Raw genomic sequence first — 21,313 nt, forward strand, 5'->3', positions numbered from 1 at the left:
TAACCGGAAAATGTAACGTTCTCTGCAGATTCAGCTCATTTCCCATAATAGAACTAATCCCTCCCCAGCATTATTTGTTGGTTTACATGGTTTAGCAGTTATTGTTAATGTAGTAACACGGCTGTAAATTTGATTTTAAGTGAGTTGAAATAATTAGTTTAACTTTAAAATCGAGTTGATTAATTTTGAACCCTCTTTCAATTTCATGTTTTGGCAAATCCAGGACAATCGCATAAACACTAACGAACGTTCAGAAGAATTTATTCCATTTAAAATCCAGTCTGAGACTTGTTATAAGCAAAACAGATTTTAAGCCTGCCTGTTATATGAAAATACTCTCCCTACTGCTTAGCAGAGCAGTTAGGTGTGTGCGTGGTAGTCATACAAGTACACAAAAATCCAGCCAGACTCTCCGGCTGAAAGACAGCATGAAGAAAACATATTACAAATAGCATAAAGCATTCAATCTGTGTTTACAGTGGTTAGCAGATAATTTTTTTTATTAAATTCAGGCATAAAATTCTCATTTAGCTTTAAGTAAGCCAGAGATGGACGTCGTTATGAGATTTACATACCATTAGCTCACATTAACTGATTAGCAGCCGAGCTCTGTGGCACAGGGCTAGTTAGATACGATATTTGTGATGCCAGGACGCTGTAGTTACAGGAGGTTTGCTGGCTGCATGCTCGTTTCCTCTGCCTTTGCAATTACTTGATAAAATGAAGTGCATCGCTGTGAACAATAGACCCTTTCGAGCAATCCAGGCTGGTCAGCAGTCTAAATCCACATTTTAAAGCCGTCATAATAGCCTCAAACTTAAGAGTCTCCAGGGTGCAGACAAAGGTGTTGTCCTCCTTCAGCACAAGTCGTGTACCGTTTTCAGACTTTATGAAGTATTTGAATTGGATAATATTTGAAGACACAGAAAACTCCTCTGGAAAGCCATCCAGCCTGCTTTTGGACACCAGTACGATTCGGGATTTAATTTTTGCTATGAAATCGGGAGCATTACAAAAAATCCTGAGACCCTGGGAACGGTCGTGGCTGTCAGTTATTTCCAGGAAAGTAGTCTCTCTAGACGCTAGCTGCTCCTTCTCCCACTTCGATTTCACTGCATCTGATAATACCTTAAGCTGAAAAAAATCTGCTTCGTGTGCCAAAAGTTGATTTTCTCGAAACCCTTCCGGTAGCAGAAGTTCTCCATTTCGTAGGAAGTTCAGAATGTGCCTGAAAAGGAGTCCATCTCTGTCTATGAAGTAGTGTCCATCCGCATCAAAAGGGCACATTATCTTGCCATTGATGATACCTTCAAGAAACGAGTCTGGATACTTGGTTAGCGTTTGTTTCTGTGTGATGTATAGATAGCCACCAACGTTCAGAGTAACCAGAGATGTTTTATAGTCCTTGTCTTGCTCCGAGCCTTCGGAGGCGCAGTGTTTTTCTTCAGATTCCTTTGCTCTTCTGTTTGATTTTCTCTCCATTATCGAAGCGAGGACAAAAAGCCAGCAATCCTGCTTTGTTCCTGTCAGCTTGAAAAGACGATTTTTTTAAAAGCACCTTTCTTCAGCTCCGGCACGATGTTGGAATGGAAATGCTGCTAGCATTGCTTGGTCTGTCAGCTGGCTTTTGCAGTAGGTGGCGTATCAGCTGTGTATGCAGGGAGATAGCAGGAATATGACTGTAAAGGGGAATTTGCATTTAACTGTGTAAGGGAAGAAGGGCACAGAAAGCGTTGGTCTCTCTCTTACCTTTAAGTCTCAGAAGTTTTGAGGGTTCCTCACAGAAATGAATAATGATATTCTAAATGACACCTTGGTTTTAGTACTTTGAAATGTATTTATAGTATCAGCTGGCCAAATCACGTGTAGTGCTTATGGTGTTAAACAGGACAGCTTCAGTTATGTTTCAGGGATTTTAATCTTCTCACATTTTCCTTGTACTGGTTGTGGCACCTGATTGATACAGCAGGACAAGGCTGAAATTAAATGCATCCCCATTTGTAGGAGGGCGGGGGGGCTCATTTATCGAGGGTGTGCACATACTTCTCATTTACAGGGCACGTGCACAGCACCAGGATGTTTTCACAGCACATACTTTGGAAGTGATACTGAAGACGTGTTGGTCTGACTGGTTTTAAGTTTGTGGTGAAAGCTTCCATTTTCATCGACGGGAGCATCTGCACCCGTACAAGAATTGCAGCCTAATCAGGTTTTGCTTCTTCCTTTCCCTATGCCATAGATAAAAACTGTTTCAGGGAGGAGAGAGGTTTATAGTGGTGATTTTTTTTTAAGTCACCAAGGCTATCGAGCATCAATTCCTTCCTTCTCAATAGCAACGACTGTGGAACAAAGGGTTAGTGTGCCTACAGATCCCGTCGAACATCGCATAACGCTATAGCTTAGCAACACTTCTGCACGGGGGGGAAGCAGCAGAGCACACGAACCAAATGGCTGTCTTCCCTCTGTGAAACTGTGCTCTGGGGCTCGCCTTCGGTGCCTTTTAGAAAAGGTTTCCCCTTTAAGCATTCGCAGCTTCGAGCAGGGAAGGGAAAGCTCTGCACTCATCTGTGTGTGCATTTCCTTGGGGACGGGGAGGGGGGGAGCGGGCGGGAGGCACCGCATGCATCCAAAGCAGGGGCAGGAGCGAGCACCTACCTCGGGCTGGACGCGGGGAGGAGATCCCATCTTCTTCCAGATGTATTTTTCACTTTTACAGGTAGATGCCTCCTACTTTGCGCAATTAACAACAGAGACAGATTATACCTTAAATTCTTCTGCTCTGTTCCTAAAGATATTATTCATGCCGCTCCCACTGTCTCTAAGGCTGTTTATTGATACTGTAGAGTCATCACTATAATATTTTATTAATTGGTAACTGAATCTAGTAGAAATAAATGCACTTTTTTTTTTTACTCGCTATTCTACTTGCCAGGGTGTCCCTAGCACTGATATGCTATTTTTTTTCTGCTGCTGTATGTGATATATTAGGAAGATATTATTCATTAGATTTGATTTATCAGGAATTAGTCATGGTTTTATTTTTAACTCTTTGATGCCACTGAGGTGTTTAGCATCATTTTAGTCAAATTTCAACCAATTTCTTCTGATTTTTAAACATTTACACTTTTTTTTCCGAATATAACTTATTTCACAATAATTAAGTGAATAATCAAGAAAATGAGAGAACAGAGTAATTTTAAGTTGGTTTTTTTTTGTTGCCATTACAAGAGGCTTCTGTTGAAATTTAGTTTAATGTCAAATGGTGGAAAATTCAGTTAATGTACTTAAATCATGTATAGCTACAGCGTTGAACCATGTTAGTGGCTGTTAAACCCTAAGAAAATGATTTCTGTGGTGTTTTTGTCTTACGTGGTGATCTTAAAATACTTTGAAGTTGAACAAGTGATGTCCTGGCAGAAGTAAGCAGGGATTTCCAAGGAGAGCTGGGGTTTCTAAAGGATATGGTTTTTTTTGGTGACAAGCTGATCTCTCTACATTTTACATAATCTTCTGAATGTTTTAACACTTGCAGTTGAAATTTTCTACTTTCCTGAACGAGTACATATTCTTCGAAAGATCGTGCAAATTCATTCTAGTGGTTCATACGATAAAATATTCAAAGTCTATTTGATGTGGCAAATATGCTGTAGAGATCATGAACATTCAAACCTTTGACGCTTGAAAAATGTAGATTTGACGTAAAACTTGCATTGCAACAAACCCATGTAACTTTACTTCACATGCATCTGTAATGTGAAATTTGAAAGAGGCACATCTTTGTGAAAACTTTCTGCTTAATGTGCCGTACTTTTCCAAACAGCCCATATTCTTTGTGTGCTCTTGGTGATGTATATACTATTGCAGTGCATTTGGTTGGTGAGGTAGGAAGTATTTGAGTGGCTTCATGTATATTTTAAGGTATTTGTCGAGAAAAACTGAATTTCCTTTTTTCTCTGTTTGTCCTTCTCCTAAAATATTGTCCAGAAGTTCATTTTGGTAAAGGTTTACAACTTCAGAGACATTTTCCCTAGTCTTTTAACCCCAGAGTGTTTGTGGTGCACCAGGAGAGCAGTGAGATGTGCTCAGCGTGTCTTGGTCCTTTCTGCTTCCAAACGGATTGGGAGGGAGCAGCTTGCTGCTGAATGCTGTCCCATGCCGTGAGTGAGCTGCCTCTGTTTCTGCCCTGTACAGCTGAATGATGCTTGCTGCCATGGGTAGCTAGCAATCCCAAAATAACTATTGCTTCACAAACTGCTGCTGTGTCACCTGGTTGCTGGGGTTGGCCATTCAAGCGGCACTAGTTCAGCTCCTTCTCAGGTAAGCCATCCCAGAGACAGTGAAAATTGCAGTGCTGCTATCTGTCATCTACACAGAAAAAGGAATCTGAGAAATGGGGTAGGGGTCTGCCCCTCATTTTGTGTTATGTGTTTCCTTTTGAAAAAAAAAACCACCTTGCTCCTCCTCAGCTTCCATCCTCCTCCTGAACCTCCTAGTCTGGAAGTAGCACCTAGTGGAGCTGAGGATTCAGTGCTGGAGCACACGACAGAAAAGTCAGTGGTTTACCAAGGGTTCAGCTTACTCATGCATCTGAACAACATCAGCTTCACTGAGAGACTGTTACCAGTGAAGATGACCCAGGTTACAGAAAACAGCTATTTTTATTTATTACAGCACAAAAGGATATGAGGAGAAATCTACAGCTAAAAGAGGTGGAGAATTTTTGAAGTGTGTTAGGAAACCATCCTCTTAAAGTCTGTTTGGGTTATCAAGGCAATTTGCTAGTTATTTAATGTCATAACAGAAAATTGGCCAGGTTGTGGGGTAATTAAACCATTCAATAGTTACCGTCTCACAGTAACAGTAGCATAGGCATTCTCATCCCAGTAATAACTCCAGGACGTTGCTTAACAGCTATTGAAGACAAGCTCTACACACTAATTAAAATTGAAGAACTTCAAACAAGGAAGTCTGAACAATTTGCATTCAAGAGTTTTAAAGGAGCTGTCTAGGAAACTCTGTCAGCAGTTGCTGTTGATATTTTTCAGCAATTTTTGAGCACTGCAGTTCTCCAGGACTGAAGAAACAAATGCTGTGCCAGTATTTGAAAGGTAAATTAGACAACTCAGGTATGCAGGAACAAAAAGTGACTGTGAAAAACAGTAGAACATCTGACTTGGAAGTCAACTAGTTGAAAATTAAAGGAGAGTAATATAATGCTAATCAATGTGGGTGGAGGGAAAATGGACTGTACCTTTTTGTTGTTGTTGCAATTTGTTCAGCAAAGGAGGCAGTGCTTTTTTTCTGTTAAATCTCTGAGTAGGTCCCATTTGTCAAAATACAAAAATTATATGAATTACACAATTATATAAAATACCAAAATTATCTGCCAGGTTTCAAACTGGTAAATGTTAAGCAGAGAATTATCTCTAAAGTGTTGCTGTGGTTTGGTTCTCAGTCCTATTTATTTTTAGTCAGCGATCTAGCAGGAGACAGCTACCGATAAAGTCTGGAGATGATATAGACTGGGAATGTAGTAGACAAGGAGACGCTTACTGATGCAGAATCATTTGGGTAGTCGGTTAGGATATTTTAATATGGCCAAATAGGAGTTTTTATGCCTAGGAATACACTGTAGGTGGAGCTTGCAGTATGTATGCTTGTGGGAAGGGTAAGGCAGAGGCTCCGGCCTGTGTACAGTGAATGCATCCCCAGAAACTGAAGTGAGATCGCTGTGAGCAGCGGTCAGCAAACTGGATCCTGTCCCATGCACCATCAAGTCTGTCTGTGAGGACCACAGCTCAGGAGAGACATTAATAAATGGAAGTTTCTCAGACCAATTAATAAGCTGAAAAACATGGCTATTGGAAGATTGGAGGAAATGTGGTTTGTTAGGCTTAATAGAGGTTGAGAGTATATAAGTGCCTGGATGGGCAGAAAACTTCTCTTCCAAGCTGTTCAACTTAGCAATTACAGGTCTAAAAAGATCTAGGGGCTGAAAATTAGAGCTAGGTGCAGTCAGACAGAAAAATTAACGCATTAAAATCTCCAAGCCAATCTGTCTTTGCCTCTTTCTTTCTCTCAGAAAATAAAATAAAATAAAAACATCTCCACAGTTCCAATAAATTTTTCCAGTGCCTGTTTACTAAGATTTCCTTAAGCGTTTTCGTGGAACCATAGACTAACTGGGGTTAGAAGGGATCTTAAAGATCTCCCAGTTCCAACCCCCTGCCATGGGCAGGGACACCTCCCACCAGACCAGGTTGCCCAAAGCCCCATCCAGCCTGGCCTTGAGCACCTCCAGGGATGGGGCAGCCACAGCTTCTCTGGGCAGCCTGTGCCAGGGCCTCACCACCCTCTGAGTGAAGAATTTCCTCCTAACAGCTGATCTAAATCTCCCTTCTTGTAGTTTAAAACCATTCCCCCTTGTCCTAACATTATCTGCCTGAGTAAGAAGATGCTCTCCATCTTTTTTACAAGCCCCCTTGAAGTATGGAAAGGCCGCCATGAGGTCTCCCTGGAGCCTTCTCTTCTCCAGGCTGAACGTCCCCAGCTCTCTCAGCCTTTCTTCACAGGAGAGGTGCTCCAGCCCCCTGACCACCCTCACGGCCCTCCTCTGGCCCCGCTCTCACAGCCCCACACCCTCCTTGTGCTGGGCCCAGCCCTGGACGCAGCACTCCAGGTGGGGCCTCACGAGGGCAGAGCAGAGGGGCACAATGCCCTCCCTCCCCTGCTGCCCACCCCTCTGGTGGTGCAGCCCAGGACGCAGTTGGCCTGCTGGGCTGCAGGCACACACTGATGGCTCCCGTCCAGCTTTTTGGCCACCAGAACCCCAAGTCCTTCTCCTCAGGGCTGCTCTCACTGAGCTCTTCTCCCAGTCTGTGCTCATGGCTGGGATTGCCCCTGCCCAGGTGCAGCACCTTGCACTTGGCCTTGCTGAACCTCATCAGGTTCATGTGGGCCCACTTTTCTTGTGGTTTTAACTCCCTTCTGTTTATTTGATGGTGATAATCAGTGGAATTTGAAGCTGGAATCAGCATCTCCCCCATTTCTCTGTCACTTCACTAAATAGTAAACTTTTGAAATTCCTTTATGTATTAGCACAGGGGTGTTCAGGTAGGAATACAGGGGTGAGTGCCTCTGGCAGTTGATGTTGCAGCTAGGGGCAGAGCAACCTGCCTGTAGCTGCACTGACTCTGTATTTGTACCTCTCCCCCATGTAAGGTCTCTGAGGGTGTCAGACACCTGAGGAAATGAGGTATTTTTAATGGGGAATTGCTAGTTTCAAGCCTTATTCATCCTTTGGGTTCTAGGTTAATGTGATATGGAAGTGTCAAGGCAGACATGTAGCACTTTGGATGTCTTTTCATTGCAGCTCTGGCCTTGCAACAGGTGAGAGGAGACCAGTTTCTGAAGTTACCAAGCACCAGTTGCTGATTTAAGGCTAATTAGGCTGTGAAAGGAGTAAAAATAGCGTTTCCCCACTACATTCTTGCATTTGTAAGTTTGCATGTATCTTTGCAGATTTAGTTCGATAGCCTCTCTGGATGTCTTCAAATCCCAAGGAGAGTCCAGGGAAAGTGGGACACAAACCTCAGCTTCTGGACAGGGGATAAGTTTTGACAACAGGCTGGGTTAGCTGGAAGGCCATGCTGTCAGACACTGTGGACAGCCTTGTACTGGGAAGCAGCTGGAGCATTAAAAACAAGTCCAGACCATTGGTAATTAAAAGAGGTTATTGCTGAAGACATAAACCATGAGGTAGTACTAAGGATAAGCATGTTTAATGGGTAGGTTCAAACAACAGTTACTTTACTTCCTGAATAGTTGGTGTGGGGGACCTATGTGTTCCACAGATTCTCATTCTTCAGATTTAAGAGTGTGGCTTCAAAATTCAGCAACAATTTTGTGCAGCGATTGACAGTGGTGTGTCAGTGCTTAGACAACCGGCCTGCATGGCTTAGGTGAGTATGGACTAGTCAGCCTTGTTCCATGCAAACCAGTGGAAAAATTGTCATTGAGCTGAGTGGATAGAAGAGAACAGAAATATAACAACTAGCATGGCTTTACATGAAGGTTTTTCTAGTCAGGTATTTAATTTCTAGTTTCAAGTATTCAAGTCAAGTATTTAATTTCTAGTAGTTTATTTCTAGTTTCATTTATTTCGGAGATGACAAGTCCGTCTGATAAAGTAACAGCATGTTTGTAGTCTGCTTAGCATTTCATATTGCACGTAATTTGAAATCTTATAACATTCTGATTTTTGTTTAAAAAAATAGCAAGCATGGAATAAGATTAAAAACTAGCTGACAGTTATCAGAAAGTAATTATCGGTAGGAAGTCATTTGGGTTGTAGTTTGAAGGGCTTCCTCCAGGATTAGTGAGGGGGACAGCAGTAAGTGAAAATCGCTGCTTATAGGATGTGTCATGGTTGACACAAACGCTGGTCAGACAGTGAATAACTATGGCAGGACTGTCATAGTGTGACCTGGATCACTTAATTCACAGAATCTGTTTAAAGAAAATGCATTTTAACCAAGCCAGAAGCAATTACATACCTAGGAACGGGGAATGCAGAGCACAGAGGTAAAACGCTAGGCTTGGAAAGACTCAAAATAGATGCATTAGTGATATAATCGGCAGTCAGCTCCATCGAGCCCCTGAGCTTGATTTTCAGAGAGCAATTGATCTTGGGGGGGAGACCACCAACACAGGGCAGTTCATTGAATCCTAAAAGAGATGGGGCCGATTGCTTTCTGAAAGTCGCCCTCCCTCTCTTGAATTCAGAGTCTGCTGAATAACCTTAAGATGGCTAAGGTGAGGTGAGATCAATTGCAACCTCTTGTCCTGTATCCATTATTTTATATCCATATCTAGTTTAGGTAGGATGAGTACAGGAGTATTACATCCGTTTTCTGCCTTCCATATTCTTAAAATGTCATTGAAAAATTGAACAAAGTGCAGATATGAACCACGAAACTTAAAGTGTGGCATAAAGTGCCTTATGGTGAGATAATGCATGAGCTTTAACTACTTCATTTATTGAGAAGAAGATTGAGAAGTGACTTGATTACAATGTAAAAGTACTTTCCCAGGGAGAAAATACCAGGTACTAAAAGGCTCTTTAGCATACTATAGAAAGACATAATAAGAACCAAATGCCAGAAGCTGGAGACAAATTCGTATTAGAAATTAAGCACCGATATTAGTAGCACTTTAGTCACACACAGGTTGCTAGGTTCTGTACAGAAGAAAGAAGATAAAATGTAATTGTCTGTAGTGCACGGGAGTTCAGGCAAATTGGCCAGGTTGTTTCTCTTTGTCATGAACCTTAGAAATCAGTAAAAACAGAAATGTTTTCATATGTTGCTTTATGTTCAAAACTACCTGCAAACGTGTGGTATTCTTCTTCCTTTAAAGGATCTAGTGAATTTCTAAGCCAAAGCAAGAAGTTTTAAATTAAATCATTTTTAAAATACTTGGTGTTGAAGTAATTGCTGTCTGCATTATTCAGAGGGAGCGGGCTTAGATTTCCAGATGTAATAATATTTCATCCGATAAGGCATTGGAAAAAATTACAGGCATCTCAGAAAGAGCCTTGTGTTACTTGACATCACTTTTTCTAAGTGTTTCTGTTCTTTCGGTGACACTGTCAGCAGGAACTGACGGTGACAGTGTACTACCCTACACCGACAGCAAGACAGGAATGTCTTTTGGAAGGAAATTTCAGATCGTGAGAGTTAATCAAACCATTAATGTTAAGAAACTCATCTTTTCTTGTTATGCAAGGCTATTCCAAAGGTGTAAATTTTATACATATTGCACTGGCTATACCCAAAAGAAATGGTAAAAATTGACACCACCACCCCCTTCCATGCACTAGAACATTGTAGTAGAAATACAGACCCCAGAAATATTTTGCCACGGTCACTTCTTTCTTCCTTTCTACATAAGGTTGCTTTTAGTTTTTAGACTTTTAGACTTTTTTTTAGAGTAGGCTGGTACTATCGTACTGCTGTGGTAGGAGTTGTTGCTTTAGGCAAAAAGGTGTTCACATCGGATGACAAAGTGACTGTTACAGAGGTGAATGTGGGGAGAACGGTATTAACTAGAACCTGATGGGTGATCGTTTGTGTTATGAACAGCAAGACTTTATTTCTTTTTATCCAAGTGTTAGCATATCTATTACTTGTTTTTTATCATAATAAGATGAAAATTAATTACTATTTTTTTTTCTGAAGGTAAAAATGAAATTAGTTTTGGATATTTTGGTGGTTAGGTTCTCTTTGTGTTTTTTTTTTTTACTTTTCTTGGACACTGACTGTATTCAGTGCACATTTCTAGAAAACTGTTCCTAGGTAAGTTGAATGCAAGAATCTGAAGAAAGGAAGACCACCCAGTTACCAGCCTTTTATTTAAAATTTCATCTTTGTGATTCATTCTTGATATGTAAAACATCCGATGGCAAAATAAAAATGTGTTGGGGATACCTGCTGTGCAGTCATGTTTTTCCTTCTTTTTTCTTCAGTTTCAAAATAGCAGAGATTTTAGAATATGATTAGGGAACTTACAATTACGTTATATTTACTAAATGCTGAATTAGAATGCTGAAACAGAATTCAAATATTGACTGTGTTGGTGAATTTTATTTTAATGTCCAGTTTTGCTTTGTTTTTTTCCAACTAGATAAACTTTCCTTGGAAGGAATAGTGGTGCAACGTGCTGAATGCAGACCTGCAGCTAGTGAAAATTATATGAAACTGAAAAGGTAGGGCAGCTCTATTAGAAATGGATAAGTAATATCTTACTTTGATGCTTTTATTATTGTCTTCCTAGGGATGGACAACTTCAGCATTTTAGTGGTTTTACATAGGATTTACACAGGATTGGAACTGTTCCTGATTTTGGGGTGGATTTACTGTAAAGGAATGGAGGCTGGTGTGAGGCTTATACCTCCCTCTGGTGTTGTCTGGTGGGGTGATGTGGACTTGTGCGTTTCATTGTGTACAAAACTCTTATTAGAGCACTCATATGAATGCATGCCTGTATTTAAATGTGATGAAAACAGAATTTACTGAAGCCTTAAGGGTTTGTTTGTCTGGTTAGGACCAGCTTCTGGTGTATAGGCATCTGTGTGGATTGTCCAAAGTGAATTCCACTTAACACTTAAAACTGTGCCATGCGAGACAAAGAGTACCTCTGAGAAGATATTTAAAATGCCCAGAATAGGAAAGACTTTAGGGAGAAGTGCTCAACCTAAACTGGGATGCTTGCTAGAAAAAGTAATGGAAGTGACATGGAAATCACAAGTTGCAAATTTTAGTTTCACTTAGTGACTTTGGAAAATTTCATGCAATGCATCTAGAAGTCACCATGTGATTCATATATCATTTGCATAATTAACTTGGTGATGCTCTCTATTAATAAATCAGATTTGGAATTCAATCATGCACTATATTAAATCCATACTTATATATTTTAAACATGTGAGTTTTCATTAAATCATCCTCTTACGTTGTTAGTTGGTTGTATATAGAGAAATGCAAGGCAGGAAATTTCAGAAAGACAATTGTCGGTGTTACACACTTAGTTTTAAAACCTTCAAAATAAATGCAGAAAAAGCAAAATGATGTTTTGATGTTTTTCCCCAATTCCTGATCTGTTTTCTGTGCATCATATACCACATTTACAGTATCTTATGTTTTATTAACTTCCTCTGCGATCTAAACTGCTCCAGTATTTCCTTATTGTGTTTATTCCATTCTGAGACGTTATGTTCTAGCTGCTGGCAAATCAGTGCCATAACTTTGCTCATGTGCAGTGAGCTATTTCATTTCAGACTGTGTTCTCTGATTGCTGTCATGATTTTTGTCATCAGTGTGAAATGGAGTATGAAGCAAATGTGATGTTACTAGAAAAGGACTCATTTCAATCTGGCTAATTTAAATGTATATGAATATAGTCTGTGCAATGTATTTGCTTCATAATTGTTTTAATCACAGGTTGCTTGATCCAAGTACTTTTTCGCATTTTGTACACAGCCTTCTGTTCCTCATCAGAAAAGCTTCCGCGGTAAGGCCACAGCAGGAGGCCAAAACCAAACCGACACACTACCCAAACTTCAAATTTTCCAGCATTCTACTTTCTGTCATGTGCACACGCTTGCCCCTTCTGATCTCTGATTTTTTTTTCGTGTAGAACTCCTACAGGAGCAACAAAGATATAAACCATGAAAGCAGGTTTTGTCTTTGGAAGCACTGAGAAAACTGACTGTACCCTTTTTTTTTCTTTGCTGTAGAAAAATTGTCAGGCTGTGTATGCCTAGTTTCTAACTTTGCACGTTGTTAGAAGAAAAAAATAAAAATCTCATCTGGTGGAAATCAGCATGAGATTTAGCAGATCTAGCAGTCAGAGCCTCAAAAGAAATTGGTTTATGTCCAAATACCGTTTCTGGTATTTCAGTAGCAGAATCTAACTTTTCGCTCCCTTTTTATTCTCTCCCACCCTCAGCATGGTGCAGTGTGTATTTGTACTGGGGAAAAAAAAAAGTGAGAGCATTGAAGATAAACCACATCAATTATAGAATTGTGTTATATTAAACCATTTTTATTCCCTTTTTTATTTACTATTGTGCTTTACATGAGAGAGACTCTCCAAAGGTGGAATTGATAATATTGAGAAAACAGCAAATCTGTTGTGTAGGCTTCAAGTGCTACAACAGTAAATTGAATTTGGGAAGGAAATAAAATTAAATGATAAGTGCAGTTGCTTCAAACTTTGAAGACCCAGAAAATGAAGTTAAGCTGCACACTCCAATAACTCTAATCATTTGTTTTCCAAGAGCTGGCAGTGACCAAAAGGAATTAGATGCTTCCCTGGTATCGAACGAAGATATGGATCCCTTCTCTTTTACCCTCTGTATCTGGGTCAAGCAAGTAGGCTAATGGGTACGACGTGCTGCCTCCCATTTGGTTTCTGTCCTGTTTTGTAGAGTTTTGACGGGAGGACGGAGTGATGGTCTTGTGACGGGCCTGCCAGCAGTTAGGTGGGAGATGAGTGTGAGACGTGGGTTTTAGGGTGGGTAATGAAAGCACAGAATTAGACGACACGTACGTAGGGGTGAAAGCGTTGTCAAACCTAGCAGATGATTGTTGTTTTTTCCCAAGGAGCAGCCTTTGATTTGATTATGGGAAGGGCTGCAGACAGCTTACGTTCAGAACCATTTAAATACAAGGCACAGATGTGTCTCCTGTCAGAAAGGTTAAACAAAAGTTGCGTGACCTTCACTTGGTGTTATCTGTTTTGTTATTTATTATCAAGTTTTGTTGTTGGCAGATTTATTTGTTCCATTTCCCTGAACTCCAGGCTCTAGAAGGGGAACAAATGCCATGAAACACTTGCTGTCCTGCACTAGTAAAACTTCATGCTACTGGATTTCTTAGATTTTTTTTTATTAATAGCGTGTCTCTTCTTTGTAATGCCTTAATGGTAAGTTACACACTTACAGTTACTGCTGGTGATGCTGTTGCAGCTCGTTGGAAAATAATACGGGGTTTCCAAGCACCTGTCCTGATACCTGTCTCGTGGTAGTGGATCTCATGGTCCCACTTGAAAATATTTGGTTTATGTGGTGAAAAAATAGACTCTGTTCCCAACTGCAGGCAGATTTACTGTGTGGTGGTCACAGAAGAGACTCTTCTGAGCCGCTACCCCTTGCTGCTACTCCCCTGCTTGCCCTACGCCTCTAGGACACTGGAAGATGATGGTGTGTAACCTGTTGCAGCAGAGGGTGTATCTCACAGCTGGGATTACACGTATGGCTGTTTGTACAGCACACACTCTTTGTCTTGTGCCCCACCACACATCACCCTAGGCAGGCTGCCTTCCCCTAGGCAGCCTCCAGATCCACCCAGCAGGTCCCGCCCAAACTAGATTATTTTCTCCATCTCACTGTAGTCGGCTTTACACCATGAGGAGGTGTTGTCTGTCACTTAATGTTGTCTCTTAAGCTTAAGAGATGTTCATTTGCATTACTTTCATTCCATGGTCCCAGTGTTTCATTGCCTTGGCGTTAATGATTTCCCAAAGAGAGAGGTCCCCCAAGAGGCTAGTCTGCATTGTAAAGAACTGGGCACAGGGAGAGAGGAGTCCCCCAGGCAGTCGGGATCCCCTCAGGCTCTGTTTAACTTGAGAGGAGAAGAAAATAAGGCTTTGATAGTTATGAGGTGTTTTTGCTATGAAGAGAAAGAGAAAATAGGGGACTGGCATGCACTCCGTTTCAAATCCTCTCTGCCACACTACCTGCTTCCCTTCTTGCCCAGGTCCTCACCTCGCTCCTGCCCTTCCCCCTGACCACGGCTGGCCCACTTCCTTCAAGATTCTTGCTCGGTCTCCCCTTCCCATTTCTGTTTTCTTCTGTTTCTCCATTTTCCTCACAGAAAACTTATTTTTCAAAAATGAATTGAACACATTGGTATCCTAGATGCTCCAACTACATTTCGTTTTGAGGAAAGTTGAGAAAAACAACTCGGGGAGCGACTTCTGCACAGCTCTGATTCAACCTGACATATTATCAAGATCAGTAGCTACAACGAGTTCCTTGGGATTGCTCACATCGTTCGCAACGTGGTAGCTGGGTACCAGACTAACAGTTCTTGGAGGAGGCTTTGAAGGCACATTCAGGCACTGCTCAAGTATTTGATGAATGTGGTGTTTGATAGTGCTTCCCCAACAGCAGTGCATGGCACGCAAAAATTGGGAGAAAATCACAGTCCATGTTTCATTCTTAACGTTCTCCTCAAATGCTGATTGCCTTTCACAGGTTTTTTGGAGACTCTGGATCAGGTATACGTAATCTGAATCACTGAACTTTCCTAAACTGTGGGCTAGATTGAAAAAAGGAGTCAGAAAAAAGATTTCGGAAGGCGAGATCTGACATTTAAAACTGCAGTGAGGTTGTAATCTCCATGATTCTCTCAAGCAACTTAAAAATACAACTTGAATTATTATTAGTGAAAATGGTATTTGCCAACGTGGCAGCTCATAACAAGGTTACAAGAATTTTGTATGTCGTCTTGCTTTTTCTGTGGAAAGACTTCTACAGAGAATGTGATGGAGGCCCTTAGAAAAAACTCCTGGAATAAACACGTATCGGGGGCTTTTAGGAAAAATGGGCTGTAAGCTGTTCTGGAATAATTTATCATCTTCCACCTTTGAAAAGTCACATTTCTTTATAACCGTATTACATAGGTTGCCAGAAGTCCTGACATTTGCTGGTCTAGGCCAAGCAAGTGAAATTTAATTAGTGTAGACGAGTTGAACTATTTGCTCGTCATCTCAAAAATACTGTTGAGAGTGTTGACTGACAGTTTAGAATATTGCTGAAAATGAACATTATGCCAGTTTTTTCTTTCTTTTTTTCCCCACATACCCCCTACTAGGAAAAGAAAATGAATAATTTGACCAGCATGCCACTTCGTATATATTTTGGTAGATATGCTCAGTTGGCTATGAATTCCCTTTCAAAATAAATATGTATGAAGAAACCCGTGCGTTTTCCGCAGCAGCTGACGTGCTGCGCGAATGCTGTTCAGTTTGTTTGAAGTGGGAGGCCGTTTTTACGCACAGCTGAGGCTGCGTCTTCTTGAGTCAGTGTCACCACGATTTTCAAGCACTGAAGATCAGTTTCTTTGTCTTGAAATAAAATTCAGCTCAGTTCAAAAAGGTGTTCCCTAAGATGTTTTAAGTAACTCACCAAATACCATTCTACTTGGGAACAATTGGACTACAAAGTGGTAAATTCTTAAGTTTATTGGTCCATTTTTTTCAGATTTTTGGAATAGAGTAAGGAAGAGGAGCAAGTAAGAAAAACAGAGTTAAAGTGAGATGAGTTGAGCAGCGCTGAGGAACAGTTATTCCTCATTTCAGAGTTGGTAGAGTTGATTTTGTTGGTTTGCTACGTATTGCATTGTAATCTTAGGATCTTTTCTCTGCCTCTTTTCCCTTCCATTTTGTGTATCGTCTTCTACTGTTCTTCCAAGTGCTGTTCGGAGATTGGATTTTAATAGGTCTGTTACATTACCATGCTATTTTGTGCAGTGATATGAAACAGTTGTAATTTTGGTTGCTGCTTCTGGCCATTATAGTAACGTTAATAAAGAAGGAATAACCTACTGTTTGTAACGCAGCAGGTATTTTATCAGGTTTCTCTTAAACTCATGTAGGTCAACATATCTTTTTTACCCCATTGTTGACTTCAGCTTCTCTTAGCCAGGTGTATATGGGCTATTTTAGGAAAAGAAAGAAAAAAGCATGTACCTTTTTTTGTTCAATACACTGCCTAGCATATGAATCATATTACTTACGGAAAGCAGACACTCTTTTAAATTTTGCACAGATAATTGTTGGATCTCCATTTCCTTCCTCTTGCAAATGCATGGAGACACAGGATGAAAAAAGTGGGCTTCCTTGCTGGTTAACTTACTCTTCTCCTTTCTCTTTTGCCTTAAAATGGCTTTGTAACAGTGCAGCATGAAATGTGTCTTCTTTGTGTCTTTTAACTGTTATCAATTCCAGGTGATAGGCACACCTGCATTTCTGTGCAATTGCAATCATGTGATGAGATGCTGCTGGGATGCTGTCATGCTTCTTCATAGCTGGCCTACAGAACGTTTTCTGTGCTTTTCGGAAAGGAAAGTTGCTGAGAGGAGCCTGGCATGAAGGTCATTTTCAAAAACAATAGAGATATTTAGGGGTAGGCATTTAAGAAGGGCTTATGGCAAATATTGCATGGATTTTTCCTTATTCTCTGGGGAAGGAAATCAGTAGTTGCAGTTTAGGAGCTCTCCTTGTCCTGTTTCTTTAATACGGGCTTCATGGAACAATATTCCTCTGCTGGTTGCTCTGCTCCTTCTCCCCTGCTAGCACAGGCGTTGCATTTAAGAGCATATCTAGTTTGCCTTTGTGGTAATTAGCCAAAAAGCATCCATTTCCTTGTTATCTGCTGAAAGGGGCAAGGCTAAAAATAGTCACTCTGTAATATGTTCCGGCTCCAGCCGTAGCCAATTTCTTCAGACTGAAAAAAGCCGCATTCAGTACCGGCACCCAGCACCGCAAGTTCTGGGTACTTGTATTTCCAGCAAGCCTAAATGTCAGTGACACAGAGTCCTTCTCTGGGAACCAAAGTCTTTGGGGTTGTGCAGCACTGGAGGTCTTTTTACCTTCCTGCTACCAGCCCTACAATGCTTAGAAAGATGTCTCTTCCAGTAGGCTGCTTTCCAAATTTCAAGGAGGTATTTGGTTAGTAGGAGGGCCACCGCTTAGGGACATCGTTCCCAGGGCTTAAGCAGCACTGATTCCTTCTTTTCATCTTCTTTTCCATCTGTAGCGTGGATGTCACAGTGTGGTGGGTGAACACCTCTAAAAGGGAGTACAAGTGTAACTGTCACGACTTACCCTGTGTTATTAGCCATACTAACCTTCTGTTTTATTTGTTTACCATCATGGATGACCCTGTCAGGGAAGGTGGGATAGCTCGTTGGTATACCGAAGGCCATTTCTCCATCAGTGTCAGAGTTCAGATGTTAATCTTAGGCTTCTGTGTTGCAGAGCAGAGCCCAGGGGAGCGCACGGATCTCTCCCCAGCCACCATGCCAGATGCTACAGTCATGCTGAGCACCGCGGGTGTTCTGGGTTCTGCAAAACTGCTTTGGCAACTACCAGCCTTGACGAGCTTAAATTTACACAATATGTAGAATGTCAGCACCACAGTACATCTTCTATTTTTAAGCAACTTTGTTCACATACTACTGATGGTATTTGCAATTTGTGGAAGATCAGTAGAGTGGTATCATCCAACAGCTACCCTGCTGCCAAGGAGCTCCAAAAATTGTGTGATGTCACCGAGTACTAAAAAGTTACCCTTGTGCAAAATCACCAGGTGGCAAGCCCTGTTGGTGACGTATTGATTTCCTGTCTTATTCAAAGATTTCTGATTTTTTTTACTGCAAAAAGACATTTGAACAACTGTCGGAAGGGTGACAGGGTGCACGTACCCTCCAAGTAGCACTTGTTACTTGGGATATCGCCACATTCAGAACAAGTTCACAGATGACAAACCAACCATCTTCTGTTTCTGGTTCTTTTTTTGCAGGAGTGTCTGTAGAGCTCGAGTGCTTCTCAAACTGGGGTTCCCTGTGAGCAAGAGTGTTTTAATTTCTTGAGACATGGGCAAAATTCCAGCGGGAGCTGAACTGCTCAAGTCCCATAGGGCCAGCTGCGCCATGTGGGAAGCAAGTGGAGGTATCTCCTGTGCTCCTCACAGGCTCTGTGGGTGGAAAAGCTCCCAGCTTTAGAAATTAATTACAGCATTTCTTATTATGGGAGAATCTTTCATTCTGTGAGTACCTCAGATACTCACACATGATGTTGAAACGGTGCGTCAGTTAGTACGCAGACACAACCCAGAAACATTTTCAGAGGGAGAATATTATGCAGTCACCTACCAGTGCCCAAGTCTGGGATGTTTTAAAAAATGTCTTGGGAACTGAATTCAAATGAAAACCATGAAGTGAAAAAGAATAGGAAGTTTTGTGGGGTTTTCTTGTTTTGTTTTGTTTTTAGAGTTGTAATGTAAAATCCTTTGAATTTTAGTAATACAGAATTCTTCAACTCACTTTTTTATCCCCAGATTAGCTGGATAGAGAAAATTAAACTGCAAGAATCAGAGGCCAGCACGTTGTGCTTAAGTTGCTGATGTTGTAAAAGGAACTTCTAAACTCTAGTGTTTGTATTATCTACCCTTCAAGATCTAGTGAAAATAACTTCCAGTGTTATTTTTCACAAAATCTCTTCTGCAGAAAGTTACTTCCCGCAGCTTGAAAGAAGCATAAATGACTAGAAGGGACCAATGCCTAAAGTATTTCTTACATAGGTTCATTTTGTGCAAAATTTAACAATTCTATAAAAATGATGGTTTTCAAGCTTTTTATTTTCCACATCTTCACTTACACACAAACACATCAGCTCATTGCCTTAAGGGAAATGTATACTGCTATTTTAATTCTGTCACCATTGCAAAAGTAACATGGGTTTGAGAGAACGAGATAGTTTCTCTTTTAAATGGTATTTTATCAACAGGATGTAACTTAAATGTCAATGTTAGTGATGTGCAAACCATGAAATTGTTCTTTAGTTATGAGTCTATATTGAAGTTCGCAAGTCACTTTGTGTTTTGTTTTATTTTAAATGGAAAACATTTCTTTAGTGAACCTTGTAGATAATAATCATACAGTTCTTTATTATGAACGACTGTGGTATTTCTGCCAAGCCATTGCCTCCTTTGTTGGCAGTTAGTGGTTTTGGCTGGGATTTAATCATTGTCAGGTCAGTATCTGTGATGCTTCACAGAAAATTTTATGCTCTACAGTAAGCCAGTACCATCAGTGGAGCTGAACACGTATGTATCTGCAGTGGAAGAGTTACTGCAAATCTGTCCGAAGGTATGTTTGCCATATAGTACAGCGTCCATGTGAAACCATCGTGGGGCTCTATCCATAGCTGGGGACGAAATGGGAAGTTTTTCCTGAGCTACCCTTGCGCCTTGAGTGCCTTGGAGTCATGTATCCTGCCAGGAAAGCGTAAGAACACTGTGGGCTTTCTGCTGCTCAGCTCCTTCCTTTCCTGCTGCCCGTGGCACAAAGCTGGAGCTGAGCAATCTTCTGCCAGCTCCACATCTCAGTGTCCATCAAGCAAGAGATTTCCAAAAGCCTGGCTAGATGCTTTGCAGTGCTAAAGGCACTTCTGGAGAGCCTGTCCTGCAGGTCAGGCACTTTACAGTGCATACCTTTATTTTCCTTTTGTTTCTTAGTAGGTTAAATACCCAGTTAAGACAGTCCTGTAATCGGTATCAGTTTTTCTCCTGGGACCTTCATAAGGAAATCTACCAGGTGTAGTGGGACTCACAACAACATGTACACAGAGAGGGGAGTTCCTTGTAGCACAGCAGGTGGAGAACATGACCATTTGTCTGCACTGATTCTCCCTCCTTTCCCACTTCTGCTGAGCACAGTTGTGTTAGGGTTTGTACTGGCTCAGAACAGCCAGCAGGCCGTCTGCATCATTATATGCTCCAAGACAGGCACTTTGAGAGCATCCAGATTTTGGGTATGGGTGTAATCAGCAGTGGTGGCAACAGTAATCCAACTGTTTGTCTATAAAGTATACATGTCTGCATGTTTCCAGTGAGATCTTTGTAGACAAAATATCCAGAAAAAAAAAAAAAAAACAAAGAAAAAACAGTTTCTGGATAGTGCAAAACTGATGTTTTAATGGATATTTCAGATTGTGACTAGGAGAATCATACTGCTTGTACGCCTTGGACAGTAATGTCACAGCTGCACAGAAATGGTGAAGGGACCAGGAGAAATACAGGGTTATGCACTGTACCTGCTGGGAATTAGATATTTTTCAAACATCTCCCGCAGTGCATAATAATAAAAGGAGGTAAAAACAGTTCATTAAATGTATCTCATAAAAATAAATGCCTGTATCTGTACATTTTTTCCTTTACAAAAGCTGAGCATCCAATTTATACGAAAGCAGGGGTAGATGATCTTTTCTGACAGGCCATTTCTTTTGGTCAATGGTCATTATTATACTCTATGTTTGGATGTCTTAAGGTACAACTGGGTTTATAGTTCTGTAGAATTAGTGGTTTCTCAGTGTGTCTTCTGTCAGCTTCATACGTTAAATGAGTTAAGACACACGAGTATTTGACAGTTCTGAGTAAAAGAAAACTTCTGAGTGAGCAAGCTTTGGAGGCAAGGTATAGTATAAATTGGAACAGATTGCATGCTGGTATGTGAAATTACATTTTCTAATAGAGTATAGTAAAGCAAAGCTGCTAAATGGAAATAGCAAAAAAAAAAAAGAGAAATGTGCTTATTTTCATCTACGTTTCCGACACACCTGAACGTTGATGATGTTCTGCATCCAAAGTGATTCGGCACAACTGACTACATATGCTATTGATATCCCTATATATCATTATCTGTATGTATAAACATACGCATATGGTCAACTGCTCTGTCAAAATTCTTTTGTTTTTTTCTCTCTGGGATGCGTTCTCTTTCTTAAGGTGTTGTAATTTAGCTATCTAAAGCCATTTCCAGCTGGTCCATCTCTGAACAATGTAGCACATCGTGTGTGCACCCTTGCAAGGTAGAGGTGGGTGGCAGTGCAGGAGAGGGACTAAAATTGGGGCGTTTTGGAGCACATACAGATTTTTCCCTTGCGCTCCCTGTCTGTCTCTTTTCTT

At 40.9% G+C, this 21,313-nt stretch overlaps 2 protein-coding genes across 2 annotated transcripts in view; one reads left to right on the plus strand and one right to left on the minus strand.

Moving 5' to 3' along the window:
- GTF2F2 (general transcription factor IIF subunit 2) overlaps positions 1–21,313 on the plus strand; it is a 93,499-nt gene that overhangs the window by 29,640 nt on the left and 42,546 nt on the right. The window contains exon 6 of the mRNA XM_083828447.1: positions 10,684–10,765. Coding sequence (XP_083684573.1) covers positions 10,684–10,765 — 82 coding nt within the window. The remainder of the gene's footprint in view (positions 1–10,683; positions 10,766–21,313) is intronic.
- On the minus strand, positions 473–2,695 carry KCTD4 (potassium channel tetramerization domain containing 4). Its single transcript, XM_083828458.1, has one exon. It carries the CDS (start codon positions 1,480–1,482, stop codon positions 709–711), a length of 774 nt encoding a protein of 257 aa, XP_083684584.1. The 5' UTR covers positions 1,483–2,695; the 3' UTR covers positions 473–708.

The sequence above is a fragment of the Anser anser genome (assembly GCF_964211835.1).
Source record: "Anser anser genome assembly, chromosome: 1".
Classification (NCBI taxonomy): Eukaryota; Metazoa; Chordata; class Aves; order Anseriformes; family Anatidae; genus Anser; species Anser anser.